We start from the raw sequence: 15,999 nt of genomic DNA, 5'->3' as shown, positions 1-15,999 counted from the left end.
GCTACAATTTTCTAATGCTGCAACTTCTCTGTATACTACAGCATCATCCGCCAAAAGCCGCATGGAACTTCCGACACTATCTACTAGGTCATTTATATATATTGTGAAAAGCAATGGTCCCATAACACTCCCCTGTGGCACGCCACAGGTTACTTTAACGTCTGTAGACGTCTCTCCATTGATAACAACATGCTGTGTTCTGTTTGCTAAAAACTCTTCAATCCAGCCACACAGCTGGTCTGATATTCCGTAGGCTCTTACTTTGTTTATCAGACGACAGTGCGGAACTGTATCGAACGCTTTCCGGAAGTCAAGGAAAATAGCATCTACCTGGGAGCTTGTATCTAATATTTTCTGGGTCTCGTGAACAAATAAAGTGAGTTGGGTCTCACACGATTGCTGTTTCCGGAATCCATGTTGATTCCTACAGAGTAGATTCTGGGTTTCCAAAAACGACATGATACTCGAGCAAAAAACATGTTCTAAAATTCTACAACAGATCGACGTCAGAGATATAGGTCTATAGTTTCGCGCATCTGCTCGACGACCCTTCTTGAAGACTGGGACTACCTGTGCTCTTTTCCAATCATTTGGAACCTTCCGTTCCTCTAGAGACTTGCGGTACACGGCTGTTAGAAGGGGGGCAAGTTCTTTCGCGTACTCTGTGTAGAATCGAATTGGTATCCCATCAAGTCCAGTGGACTTTCCTCTGTTGAGTGATTTCAGTTGCTTTTCTATTCCTTGGACACTTATTTCGATGTCAGCCATTTTTTCGTTTGTGCGAGGATTTAGAGAAGGAACTGCAGTGCGGTCTTCCTCTGTGAAACAGCTTTGGAAAAAGGTGTTTAGTATTTCAGCTTTATGCGTGTCATCCTCTGTTTCAATGCCATCATCATCCCGGAGTGTCTGGATATGCTGTTTCGAGCCACTGACTAATTTAACGTAAGACCAGAACTTCCTTGCATTTTCTGTCAAGTCGGTACATAGAATTTTACTTTCGAATTCACTGAACGCTTCACTCATAGCCCACCTTACGCTAACTTTGACATCGTTTAGCTTCTGTTTGTCTGAGAGGTTCTGGCTGCGTTTAAACTTGGAGTGAAGCTCTCTTTGCTTTCGCAGTAGTTTCCTAACTTTGTTGTTGAACCACGGTGGGTTTTTCCCGTCCCTCACAGTTTTACTCGGCACGTACCTGTCTAAAACGCATTTTACAATTGCCTTAAGCTTTTTCGATAAACACTCAACATTGTCAGTGTCGGAACAGAAATTTTCGTTTTGATCTGTTAGGTAGTCTGAAATCTGCCTTCTATTACTCTTGCTAAACAGATAAACCCTCCTCCCTTTTTTTATATTCCTATTAACTTCCATATTCAGGGATGCTGCAACGGCCTTATGATCACTGATTCCCTGTTCTGCACTTACAGAGTCGAAAAGTTCGGGTCTGTTTGTTATCAGAAGGTCCAAGATGTTATCTCCACGAGGTGGTTCTCTGTTTAATTGCTCGAGGTAATTTTCGGATAGTGCACTCAGTATAATGTCACTCGATGCTCTGTCCCTACCACCCGTCCTAAACATCTGAGTGTCCTAGTCTATATCTGGTAAATTGAAATCTCCACCTAAGACTATAATATGCTGAGAAAATGTATGTGAAATGTATTCCAAATTTTCTCTCAGTTGTTCTGCCACTAATGCTGCTGAGTGGGGAGGTCGGTAAAAGGAGCCAATTATTAACCTAGCTCGGTTGTTGAGTGTAACCTCCACCCATAATATTTCACAGGAACTATCCACTTCTACTTCACTACAGGATAAACTACTACTAACAGCGACAATCACGCCACCACCGGTTGCATGCAATCTATCCTTTCTAAACACCGTCTGTGCCTTTGTAAAAATTTCGGCTGAATTTATCTCTGGCTTCAGCCAGCTTTCTGTACCTATAACGATTTCAGCTTCGGTGCTTTCTATCAGCGCTTGAAGTTCCGGTACTTTACCAATGCAGCTTCGGCAGTTTACAATTACAATACCGATTGCTGCTTGGTCCCCGCATTTCCTGACTTTGCCCCGCACCCTTTGAGGCTGTTGCCCTTTCTGTACTTGCCCGAAACCATCTAACCTAAAAAACCGCCCAGTCCACGCCACACAACCCCTGCTATCCGTGTAGCCGCCTGCTGCGTGTAGTGGACTCCTGACCTATTCAGCGGAACCCGAAACCCCACCACCCTATGGCGCAAGTCGAGGAATCTGCAGCCCACACGGTCGCAGAACCGTCTCAGCCTCTGATTCAGACCCTCCACTCGGCTCTGTACCAAAGGTCCGCAGTCAGTCCTGTCGACGATGCTGCAGATGGTGAGCTCTGCTTTCATCCTGCTAGCGAGACTGGCAGTCTTCACCAAATCAGATAGCCGCCGGAAGCCAGAGAGGATTACCTCCGATCCATAGCGACACACATCATTGGTGCCGACATGAGCGACCACCAGCAGATGGGTGCACCCTGTACCCTTCATGGCATCCGGAAGGACCCTTTCCACATCTGGAATGACTCCCCCCGGTATGCACACGGAGTGCACATTGGTTTTCTTCCCCTCTCTTGCTGCCATATCCCTAAGGGGCCCCATTACGCGCCTGACGTTGGAGCTCCCAACTACCAGTAAGCCCACCCTCTGCGGCTGCCCGGATCTTGCAGACTGAGGGGCAACCTCTGGAACAGTACAAGCAGCCACCTCCGGCCGAAGATCAGTATCAGCCGGAGACAGAGCCTGAAACCGGTTCGTCAGACAAACTGGAGAGGCCTTCCGTTCAGCCCTCCGGAATGTCTTTCGCCCCCTGCCACACCTCGAGACGACCTCCCACTCAACCACAGGTGAGGGATCAGCCTCAATGTGGGCAGTATCCCGAGCAGCCACAGTCGTAGTCCGATCGGGGGATGCGTGGGACGAGCTGGCCGTCCCCGACAAACCCCCATCCGGACCCCCAAACTGATGCCCATTGGCAACAGCCTCAAGCTGTGTGACCAAAGCCAACACTGCCTGAAGCTGGGAGCGAATGGATGCCAACTCAGCCTTCATCCGAATACAGCAGTTGCAGCCCCTATCCTTGCTAAAAACCGTTGTGCAAAGAACGTCTGAATTAATCTACATAGGGCACAAACAAATCGACACAAAATTTAAACGGTTATTAAAATACAAGATTGCCTAGTAAATGCAGTAATGCTGCTACTTGCGCACTGCTGACACACTGCTCGACAGCGGAAGGAGACTACGCGATTTTACACTATTCTGGTACTAAAACGCGATGCTACAACTCTCAAATACTATAATACGCCCGAAATTTATGAATTAAACAATTCAAGTACCAAAAACACGCAAAGAAATTAAGAATTAAACTATGTAACAAATGAGTGAGCTAGCTGGCAGCTGCTTATCCAACGGCGGCAGGGAGCACACTGGCTGTGACCAACCGACACTGGACGTTCAAAACAAAAACAGAAGACAGACGACTACGCGAATTTACACTATTCAGGTACTAAAACGCGATGCTACAACTCTCAAATACTATAATACGCCCGAAATTTATGAATTAAGCAATGCAAGTACCAAAAACACGCAAAGAAATTAAGAATTAAACTATGTAACAAATGAGTGAGCTAGGAGTTTACGACTTCCTGCTGGCAGCTGCTTATCCAACGGCGGCAGGGAGCACACTCAATGTAATGCGCGCTAAAGGGCGTATGGGTTGGAGCTGTCCATGAAATAACCGATTTGCAGCAGTCCGTAGAGCCACTATGGTGCCAACTGCTGCTCAGATTGCCGCTGCATATACGATACGATGCGCCATAGGCGTACGCCGAACACGATGGTCTTCCCTCTTGGTAGTGCCACGTGGCCGTTCGGAGCCCGGTCTTCTTGCAACTGGACTTTCTCGTGATCACCGCTGCCAGCAGTCATGGACAGTGGTTACAGTCCTGCCAAGTTTTTCTGCAACATCGCAGCAGGAACATTCGGCTTCTAGTAGCCCTATTTCACGATCTAGTTCAAACTCAGTGAGATGTTGATAATGACTTCTCTGTTGTGTTAAAGGCTTTGTTGACTAACGCGAGTCACCACGTCCAATCTCAATGGTAACTAACGCTCACGACTGTTACAGCGTGTATTAAAATAAATCCGACTTGCATCTTTATTGTGGCGCTACTATCTCCACAATGAGACTGGTGCGAAATCTGAATAAACATCATCTTTCAGATGTAGAAACACGTCTACCAACTTTCGTTTATGTCACACAACTTCTTCTTGGTGTTGCGATTTTTTTTCTGTGAGTGAATATGAAGGTTTTTGTTTAAACTCTGTTTGGAATTCGTCTTTCTCCCTTGTCAAAAAAACAGAGGGGCACAGTCAATGCCACCTCACCTGCGAGTTCGTAGTCTCACTATCGATAGCTCTGACTTTGGTCATCTTTGGTGGCACTATTGTCCAATATGTGTGTTATCATTCCTGTATCAGTCCGATAACCGAGGTTTTAAATTTGCATGCGCGTCGCCTGTACGTTGCAGTTTGCCTTGAAAATAGCGGGGTGTTCTCCCGCCAAAATCTCGGCGGTCGCTGAAAGTGTTACCTGGCTGAATTCCCGGAAGTTATTTGAAAGTTTTATACGCCAGGAGAAACTCAGGTCTCACAACAAGCAGTTGTTCAAATTGGTTAGAGTAAGGATACAGGCCGGCCGGTGTGGCCGAGCGGTTCTAGGCGCTACAGTCTGGAACCGCGCAACCGCTACGGCCGCAGGTTCGAATCCTGCCTCGGGCATGGTTGTGTGTGATGTCCTTAGGTTAGTTAGGTTTAAGTAGTTCTAAGTTCTAGGGGACTGATGACCTCAGAAGTTAAGTCCCATAATGCTCAGAGCCATTTGAACCATTTTAAGGATACAGCAAATAGAAAAAGTAGCATATATCAAATTATATATAATTGTGAGCATACTTTAAATCAATTTAATTTGTTTGGCAAGAAAAAATTCAGTTGGTTTGAAAGATCTGCAAATGCAATACACGAGGGGCGTTCAATAAGTAATGCACCAAATTTTTTCTGAAAGCAGGTTGGTTTATTCAGGATTCCAACACACCACATTATTCCCACTCTTTTGGCTACAAAATCCTAATCCTATTTTTCCACATAATCTCCGTTCAATTCGACGGCCTTATGCCATCTTATGTGAGGATCTGTATGCTCGCATGATATCACTGTACTGTTTGACGTCGGAACCAACGTTTTGCTGCATCAATAACCTCCACGATGAGCCCTGTAACGTGCAAGTAATCCCCGCACAGATGGTCCTTCCTTGGTCTTTATGGTCTTCTTTTAGGCAGCAAGGAACCCAGAAGGCACACATCTTTGAGTATTCCAAGTGGGGGACAAGTGTGTCAGTCAGCATTACCAAAAGAGACCTGCAGTTGTGCAGCGAAGTGCTTGATTGTGATCAGTCGATCACCTCGAATGAGAGTGTCCGCACATTTCAACATTACAGAAGTCACAGCTGTCTGCAACTGGCCGACACGTGAGAGATCGGACAGGTTTGCGCCACCTTGTTGCGATCATGGAAAATTGGAAAATTTGTGGTAAGGTCTTATGGGACCAAACTGCTTAAACTAACTTACGCTAAGGACAACACACACACCCATGCCCAAGGGAGTTGCGATGATGACAGACCCCTTAACCAATGAGTCACCATGCTTTTGTTTATTGCTAGACCTCTGTAGACATTCTGCAAGCATCTATGAATTTCTGTGACGCTCTCGTTTGGCGCCAAAAGACAGATCTCTTCTTCGAAATCACGTCCGTTACAGACGCCATTTTGAAGGTTACATATAGCGCCGCCACCTTTCGGAGTTTCGTGAAACTTTAGGAACTGAAGGGGGAATATTCCTCTGTGTCCAACAACAAATTCTGCATTTTTCAACCGGGAAAAATATGTGTTGCATTACTTATTGAGCACCCCTCTTATTAATGCAAGGGTAACATAAATTTCTTGTGTGAAAATAAAATAGACGCAGACATCGGATAAAAGGATTTGCATTCTCTTCATCACTTAAACGACCAAAGATGAACCATACTGTTATTTAGAAGCAGACATGTTAATTGCAGAAAAGGAACGTAACAGTATAAAAATAACTGTAAATGAAGCTGAGCCTTTCGACAAGTGTTTATCTAGATCACTTTTAAAATTTTCTTCATTTATTACGCCGTATGGTATCTGGTCCGTTTACATACTATTGTTACCGTGTAACGTGCCTGCAGCACCACCAGGTGGCATTCAACGTCGCGGTGGGCAGTGGTCATAATGTTTTGGCTGATAAGAGTATGTAAATAATATACACTCCTGGAAATGGAAAAAAGAACACATTGACAACGGTGTGTCAGACCCACCATACTTGCTCCGGACACTGCGAGAGGGCTGTACAAGCAATGATCACACGCACGGCACAGCGGACACACCAGGAACCGTGGAGTTGGCCATCGAATGGCACTAGCTGCGCAGCATTTGTGCACCGCCGCCGTCAGTCTCAGCCTGTTTGCCGTGGCATACGGAGCTCCATCGCAGTCTTTAACACTGGTAGCATGCCGCGACAGCGTGGACGTGAACCGTATGTGCAGTTGACGGACTTTGAGCGAGGGCGTATAGTGGGCATGTGGGAGGCCAGGTGGACGTACCGCCGAATTGCTCAACACGTGGGGCGTGAGGTCTCCACAGTACATCGATGTTGTCGCCAGTGGTCGGCGGAAGGTGCGCGTGCCCGTCGACCTGGGACCGGACCGCAGCGACGCACGGATGCACGCCAAGACCGTAGGATCCTACGCAGTGCCGTAGGGGACCGCACCGCCACTTCCCAGCAAATTAGGGACACTGTTGCTCCTGGGGTATCGGCGAGGACCATTCGCAACCGTCTCCATGAAGCTGGGCTACGGTCCCGCACACCGTTAGGCCGTCTTCCGCTCACACCCCAACATCGTGCAGCCCGCCTCCAGTGGTGTCGCGACAGGCGTGAATGGAGGGACGAATGGAGACGTGTCGTCTTCAGCGATGAGAGTCGCTTCTGCCTTGGTGCCAATGATGGTCGTATGCGTGTTTGGCGCCGTGCAGGTGAGCGCCACAATCAGGACTGCATACGACCGAGGCACACAGGGCCAACACCCGGCATCATGGTGTGGGGAGCGATCTCCTACACTGGCCGTACACCACTGGTGATCGTCGAGGGGACACTGAATAGTGCACGGTACATCCAAACCGTCATCGAACCCATCGTTCTACCATTCCTAGACCGGCAAGGGAACTTGCTGTTCCAACAGGACAATGCACGTCCGCATGTATCCCGTGCCACCCAACGTGCTCTAGAAGGTGTAAGTCAACTACCCTGGCCAGCAAGATCTCCGGATCTGTCCCCCATTGAGCATGTTTGGGACTGGATGAAGCGTCGTCTCACGCGGTCTGCACGTCCAGCACGAACGCTGGTCCAACTGAGGCGCCAGGTGGAAATGGCATGGCAAGCCGTTCCACAGGACTACATCCAGCATCTCTACGATCGTCTCCATGGGAGAATAGCAGCCTGTATTGCTGCGAAAGGTGGATATACACTGTACTAGTGCCGACATTGTGCATGCTCTGTTGCCTGTGTCTATGTGCCTGTGGTTCTGTCAGTGTGATCATGTGATGTATCTGACCCCAGGAATGTGTCAATAAAGTTTCCCCTGCCTGGGACAATGAATTCACGGTGTTCTTATTTCAATTTCCAGGAGTGTAGAAACACTTACAGTAGATCATCAACGCATTTCGCTACTCTATCTCTGTTGTTTCTGTCATGAACGCCTATACTGAGGAAAATACGGTATCTTGTCTATCTAGTGGACAATTACCATGGCGAAATTATTTTGCCAGTGCGAAAGGAGCTCTAGCTAGCCAACACAGAAGCTATTATTTATTCAGTTGCGGTTATGTGAGGTAAGTCAAGCAATGAAGAAGAGCAGCTGGAAGAGATTTCTGGGCAAGAAATGCCAGGAAGCAAACTAAATTAAGCCTAAGTATCTCTGTTCAAATGAGACAGTGCACAATGGAATAAAGAACCATCAGGTGTGTTATTTAAGTTATGTCAGATATTTATGGTTACGAAACTAGCAGGTAGATGACAGCAGTAAGCTTGGAAGGAAGTATCAGTATTACTTACATAATATAAGTACCGTACGAGGGTAAGTCAATTATTATCCGCAAAGTAGTTATAAAATTTTATTGTAATCAAATAGATAACTCACAAGAACATCATTTTTCGACATAGTCTCCTTGCGTTTCAACGCACTTGGTCCATCGTTGTACAAGCTTCCTGATGCCCTCATAAAAGAAGGTTGTCGGTTAAGCCGCGAGCCAGGAATGCATCGCTTCTTTCACTACTTCGTCCGAGGCAAATCGCCGGCGCCTTAATGCCTGTTTGAGTGGACGAAACAAGTGATAATCAGAAGGGGCAAGATGGGGACTATATGGAGGATGATCACATACTTCAAATTTGAGTTTCTGGAGCGTTTCAACAGTGTGGGCAGCAGTATGCGGACGGGCATTGTCATGCAACAACACAACACCTTTTGACAGCAACCCTTGGCGTTTGCTTCGAATTGCAGGTTTTAGCCTGGCAGTAAGCATCTCACTGTAAAGTACACTGTTTATTGTGTTGCACCTTTCCTCATAATGTTACAGTACTGGACCTTGTGCGTCCCAAAAAACCGTAAGTATCAGTTTTCCTGCGGACGGCTGGGTCTTGAGCTTTTTCTTGCAAGGCGAATTTTCATGTTTCCATTCCATACTCTGCCGTTTACTCTCCGGCACGTAATGATGCATCTATGTTTCGTCACCAGTAATGGTCCTGTCTAAGTAGTTGTCCCTTTCGTTACCATAGCGATCCAAACGTTTTTTGCAGATGTCCAAGCGCGTTTGTTTATGCAACTGTGTGAGTTGTTTCGGGACCCATCTTGCACAAACTTTATGAAACCCAACTCTGTATGGATGATTTCGTTGGCAGAACCGTGTCTAATTTGCAAACGGTGTTACACTTCGTCAATGGCTCGGCTCTGAGCACTATGGAACTCAACTGCTGTGGTCATTAGTCCCCTAGAACTTAGAACTACTTAAACCTAACTAACCTAAGGACATCACAAACATCCATGCCCGAGGCAGGATTCGAACCTGCGACCGTAGCAGTCGCACGGTTCCGGACTGCACCCCTAGAACCGCGAGACCACCGCGGCCGGCACTTCGTCAATAGTTAATCTTCTGTTCAAGAGAATCATTTCACGTTAATGCTCAATGGTTTCGTCACTTGTGGTAAACGGTCGTCCGGCTCCTTCATCGTGCATAACACTTGTGTGACCATTTCGAAATTTTTCAATCCATTCGTAAACACTCCATTGTGGCAAAACACTGTTTCCGTACTGTACCGGAAGTCTTCGATGAATTTCGGCCCCTGATACGTCTTCCGACCACAAAAAACAGATCACTGAACGTTGCTCTCCTTTGGTGCAAATAGACAGCGGAGAAGCCATGATCAACAGCATGGCAGCGATAACGGAACTAACCTAGCAGCTTGAAAATTGCAAAGATATAACAACATATAAACAAAGCATGCATCATCAACGAAAAACAACAATACTATCCAAATAAACTGAATATAACTAAATTGCTGATAATAATTGACTTGCCCTCGTATAAACTGAAAAACAATGAGCACAGAATTGTTCTTTTACTTGCAATTAAACGATGACTGGAAATATTTTCAATGCCATATCTCATATGGTGCATGCTCAGAATAAAAAGCAAACGTAATGTGCTGGAGTTCATTAACGAAACCTATTTTCCAACTGATAGAACTGAATGGTTAATGGAGCATCTTGGTTAGCTATGTTTACAGTACATATGATTACTATAATAGATGATAAAACTAGTTAATTTGCATATTTATGTTCCCTATTGAGTTATAGAATCATTTTTTGGAAAAACTTAACTTAAAGGGATATATTTTCATGGTAAATAAGTATATTATAAGAATTAATCTGGAGTGGCTTCGAGAACATTATGAAAAATTTTCTTCATATATTCCAATAATTGTTTTACTGTGTCCTTTATTGTCCTGCAGAGGTATGTTCAAGGAACTAGGGATATTAATTATTGCTTTCTAATACAATGATTCCTTGATTAAATCTGAGGAGCAGGAGCAGATTAGCGCTAACATTCCATCGACAACAAGATCATTAGACACACAGCACAAGCATAGATTATGAAAACGGTCATGTCCTTTCCAAGAACCATCCCAGCATTTACCTTAAACAATTTAGGGAAATCACTGGAAATCTAAATCAGGATGGCCAGATGCGGATTTGAGCTGTCATCCTCCTGAATGTGGTTCCAGTGTGCTAACCATTGCGCTACCCTGCTCAGTTTAATGAAATTCATCATAAATACTGTATCTGCTTTTCAGAAAAATAGCTTAATTCATGGAATCAATACCAATATTAATAATAATAATCAATATAAAAATTTAAAATACCTTACTTTGATTCACAAAGGTGTCCATTACATACAATCAAACATCTTGAACACTTCCCAGGAGCCATTAAAATTTAGCTACTCATAAATTACAATATAAGACGAGTCTAAATGATTTACTGAAGGCTATCTCCTCCATCAATGACGAATTACTTACTAGAACAAGTTGACATACATGTAACAATAATAGCAGTACATGTATATGTTTGTGATAAGTATGGTGCAATGATCAAACGAAAATGTACTTCAGATTTGCGACTTATTCTGTACCATCAAGCACAATATCGTTTTGGAACTGTGGAAAACATTAGTGCATCACTTTTTTGTGTAAGTGCTATATGTATTATGCGTTTCTGTTTTTATGCCATAGTTTACATCTTTAATGAGCTCCTCATGATATGTGTATGGAATGACAATTATATGTATCAGCCTGTCTGTCTATCTAATGTTTCACTTTTTTCAAAAAGTATCCTAAAGACTTCGATGACTTAACAACAATGCAGAATGGAATCGGTTACATGAGTATACATGCATACAAAAACTTCCACAGCATATTAAATGTTTTTGTAGATAATATGGTGAATTTTAATACTGAATTAAAGAAACTGCTGTTAGACAATTTCTTCTCCACATACAGAAGGACTCTTAAAATTAATAGTTTATATCATATAATAATTAATATTAACATGTCATACAATAATACTGCACAGTGTTATGTTATTTCATTGTACTGTGCTTAAACTGAACATCCTTGTCTTCTTTCCACATCCCAGAGACCCTTCTCCACACGATCCATGGAATAGGACTAATGTAATCAACTTGCAGTTCCTGATCAGTTCCCACTCATCCATTCAGTCTGTGCTGTACAGCGATCTTTTTTTTAGAATCTCATATATTTTTCCAGTTTCTGTTTCCAAGGCTAAATATAAATTTTGCTGTCACAGCACAGATAAGAAATGGTAAACACAGCGAGAATATGCTGTACATCTATAAGCAGCAGTTAACTTAGCTACTTAACATATTGCCAATGAAATGTACAATCAAGTTTCTGTATTGATATTTATTGTGGGATATTCATCTTTATCTGCCCTGTGCAGCGATGTTATTGAAAACTAAGTATGTTCATTCGTTATCCTAAATCGTGAGCTATTAAGTGGTTCACTACCAGGAACAACAGCAAATACACTGAAGAGCCAAAACATTATCACCACCTGCTTTATAACCTTTTCGTCCTTCTTTGCAATGAAATCCAACACTGATTCTACGTATCAGGGATCTGACAATTTGTCGGTAGGCTTGTGGATGTACGTGGCATTAGATACTCGAACACAGATCAAATAATTCGCGTCAATAACGGGCCGCTGATTTGACTACGCTGTGATGGCGCCCGACAGCGACCCAAATGGGTTTCACAGGATTTATATCAGGGGCATTTGATCGCTGAGAAACCAACGTTAGTTCACTATAAGGCTCCTCAAACCACTGTACCACAGTTCTGGCTGTGAGACACGGTCAGTTGTACTGCTGAAAGATGCCATCGCCGTCAGGGAAGACTTCAAGCATGAAAGGATGCAAGTGATATGCAGGTGTCAGAGTGTCTTAGATTAATAGCACAAGTCCCATGCAAGCGCAGGAGAATGTTCCCATACCATAATACAGCTCCTACCAGCCTGCGTCTGTGGTGCGCTGCACGCTCTGAGCAAAAATATGATTCAGCCGAAGAGCCGCCACGTTTTCATTGACCGATTGTCGAATCCCTATGGTCCTGCGCCCATTGCAGTTGTAAATGATGAAGTCGTTGGTTCAACACGTGAACACATAGGGACTGTCTGGTGTGGAGGTCAGTGTTCAACAGTGTATGATGAACAGTGTGCTCTGAAACACTTGTGCGTGCACCAGCACTGTGCTCTTTCGGCTGAGACGCTACAGATCACCATCTATCCTACTTTACAGAGCACACAAACCTCCGAACCCCACGTTCTGTGAAGAGTCATTGACGTCCAACCACTTAGCGCTTAGTGGTAGTTTCACTGTCCTTCTACATCTTTCCGTAGATGCTCACGACAGTAACAAGTGAACATTCGACCAGCTTCACCGCTTTCGAGATTCTAGGTCAGAGGCTCTGCGTAATAATAATCTGCCCTTTGCCAAAGTAGCATGTCTCAATGTATTTCCCAATTTGCAGCCCATATCTTTGCTAGGGTGATCCTCCATCCGTGTTTGCTCCGCTTACATACTTTCGTTACTGCGTCGCGTGCCAGTAATGCCACCAGGTGGCATCCAACATCGCGGTGCACTATGGTTATAATGTTTTAGCTGATCAGTGTATATAGCACTGAGTCATCAAAGTTCCCATTATATGCAACATATTCAACAGTTCTCGTGGCATTTATCCAAAAACGCAGAATAAATTTAAATTTTTCCTAAGAAATTGGAACAGTACATTTTTGTTAATGATGTGACTACAGTAGAAATCTAAAGTGCATAAGCGGCAGTGATAAAGCGTGTAAATGTAAATGCAATTTTCTCTTATTGTTTGCATGTTTAACGAATGTGTTGTTTCCACTCTGGAACTATATCTTTTTTCAGAGCAAAGCAGAAATCATGAAAATATTTTGCAGATTACATTCTGTAGTGTAACGACGTATAGTTCTGTATAAGTGATTTTCTTTTAACATATGACCATGGGCAGACTTTGTCACCTACGTCAGTTACAACACACTCCAAAATTATTTAAATTCTTTTTAAATTGTCTCTGAATGGTTCTTCAACGAAACTGTAAAACATCATCATTTGAGTCGTATGCACAGAATTACGTCACTCAGTCCTATTGGTTTGCGCAAACTTTTTTTCAATTTAGATGTCGTTTGTTTCTTCTCAGAAATTATATTAATGCAAAATATCTGATTTAATAAATATTATAACCACATTGAATAAACTTGACTCAAACTCGCGATGAATATTGTCAAAAATTAATAATCATGTCAAATAAATCAGTCATCCTTCTTCCTTAATATAATTCTTCATAAATAAATCCTCGGAACACGTATTTAAATTTTTGTTGTATACACTACTTTATTATCTTCATATATACTGCATATAGACGTGAACCTGAGCCTTGACAAGACGGGACTGAACATTTACAACATGATTAAACTTTCTATGACGTCTTTGTTGTAGAAACATTACAAATTCTTATTTTTTCAGTTTTTAGAAGCACGACGCAACAACTCGGTTTCAGGATCTTCTGTTGTTCTTTGGCTGTCGACCCACGATGTATAGTGGCCAGCAATTTTCTCTCTGGTCTCGGCAGTGAAAATGCTGTCTCCGTTCGTTGCGCCGCCCTCTCCGTATATGAAACATAAAAAATAAATACAAAACTTTAGATAATTCACAACAATTACAAAAATACATAACCAAAACACTAAATTAAACTTATATTCACCTGCAAACTGGGCTGACACTGGTGGATGGGTGTCGCTTCAATTTCGCGTCCCACTACAATTCCTACTAACTTCAAGATTACTGTTGAGCTCCTCTGGATTTATCGCAATCATTTTTCGACTTTTATTTCTTCAAGATATACTTTCTTTAAACACATCTAACGCTAATCGTCTCAGCAGTTTGTTTCATTTCCAGAGAACTATTGCAGTATATACGCCATTTGCAGGTGATCCGGCGAGAACGCTGGGAGCCGCAGCTGCCGGTGGTAAATATCAGCTACTCAACCCAGATGACATGGCACACAGGAGAGGTCAACAAGAACCTGACTGACGTCCATTTCAGAGCCATCGTCGTGGTTAGTCAGACAATTGCGATTTTCAAACCATACTGCCTGTACACCTAACAGTACACAATTTAACCAGTGGAAATCTCGTCAGTGTTGAACTCCTGTGCAGCACTGACTCGAACGAAATGTAACATGTCAGTTTTTATACAACTTTGAGGACATCTCAGAAAAGAAAATAGCGCTACAAATATTATGCTAAAATTGTCTTGTCTGTATTCTAGACCCGTACCAAGTAGACACATAATTTTTCCCCCAAGTAGAATACGCATTCATAATGATAAAAGTTCATAGTGAAGTAGCTCAACAGACAACATCTAGATTTTCTCTGGAGATCATCGAATGTTAGACTTCAGGTGTGGTTGCTCTTTCTTCCTGTGCTTTCAGTAGTGGACTTGCTCTTATATTAATCTTCCATACTAGAGGCGAGGGTGAGCTGCCTACTAATCTGTGGTGACCATGATAAAGCTCAAGGGAACATAGCAATTCACTTGTTGAAACTTCTGATAGGTGCAAGAAATAATGAAGAATGACAATTCCGGTTTACAGACCTGTCAGTGACAAGGTTATCAGAGGGTAGGATGGGGAAGTAAACTGGCTGTGTCCTCGTCAAAGGAACCATCACAGCATTTACACTAAATGACTTATGGAAAAACAAAATCGGGATGGCTGAAAGGTCGTTTCAAATGCCTTTCTCTCGAATGCAAGAACAATGACACAATGTGCCAACTCACTTGCTATCACTAATACTGACAATAATACAATAATAATTTCATTGATGGTTACTGAAAGCTGAAAGTCAGTGTGGTTAACAAAAGCAGTGCAATACCAGAGGTTTCCCTATGATATCAGTAACGAATTTCATTAATGTTATCTACAGCATGATTTGAATTATTATAGTAGCTGTTTACACAGATAAGAAATGACTGTGAAATTAGATGCTAATAGTTATTCAGAACGTAATTTTATAATGCACCTCAAGTAAATAAAAAAGCATTTAAGAAACGAAAGCAAATGTAATGGGAAAAAATAACAGAGTTTTTTAGTTTAAGAGAAAAAATGGATGTTCATAAATTTAATATCAAGAAAGTGAAAAATCAAAAGGAGAAAGAACATGTTGTTAAAAATGAAAAAATTTTACAGGATTATAAAGATTTTTATTTAACAATAAAAACAATATAGAGCTATGAATTAAACATACAACTTTACACACGAAATTTATTCCCTAAAGATAAATAAAATAACTTTAAGTCCTCACAATAATAAAAGATGTGTTTTAGAAAATAAAGGAGATACATTACCATCTGGACATTATAGAATAAATAATTAGTCACTGATAGAATTTTTCACTTTAATTTTTAGCAGTGCATCTCTTACATTTATATGAATATTTGTCATTACATGTTGAATTCTTATAAAAACAATTTAAAGCCTAAATTTCTTGACAATTTATACATCTTTTGGTTCTGTGTTCTGTTCACTTTTGGATTTATGTTTTCATGATTTTTATTCATTAATAATTTTTTCGAGTGGCCTTCAGTAGGACTTCGCTTTAAATGTTCTTTGTAGTACTATTTACAAACATATTTTACACACACACACACACACACACACACACAAACAGATAGATTCTTATTATATAACTT

At 42.5% G+C, this 15,999-nt stretch overlaps 1 protein-coding gene across 1 annotated transcript in view; it reads left to right on the top strand.

The window, feature by feature from the left end:
- Positions 1-15,999, top strand: part of LOC126249446 (uncharacterized) — a 261,660-nt gene that overhangs the window by 91,070 nt on the left and 154,591 nt on the right. The window contains exon 4 of the mRNA XM_049951100.1: positions 14,237-14,365. Within this exon, the coding sequence (XP_049807057.1) occupies positions 14,237-14,365 (129 nt within the window). The remainder of the gene's footprint in view (positions 1-14,236; positions 14,366-15,999) is intronic.

The sequence above is a fragment of the Schistocerca nitens genome, chromosome 3 (assembly GCF_023898315.1).
Source record: "Schistocerca nitens isolate TAMUIC-IGC-003100 chromosome 3, iqSchNite1.1, whole genome shotgun sequence".
Classification (NCBI taxonomy): domain Eukaryota; kingdom Metazoa; phylum Arthropoda; class Insecta; order Orthoptera; family Acrididae; genus Schistocerca; species Schistocerca nitens.
Note: the sequence above shows the minus strand (reverse complement) of the source record. Positions and strands in the feature narration are given on the sequence as shown.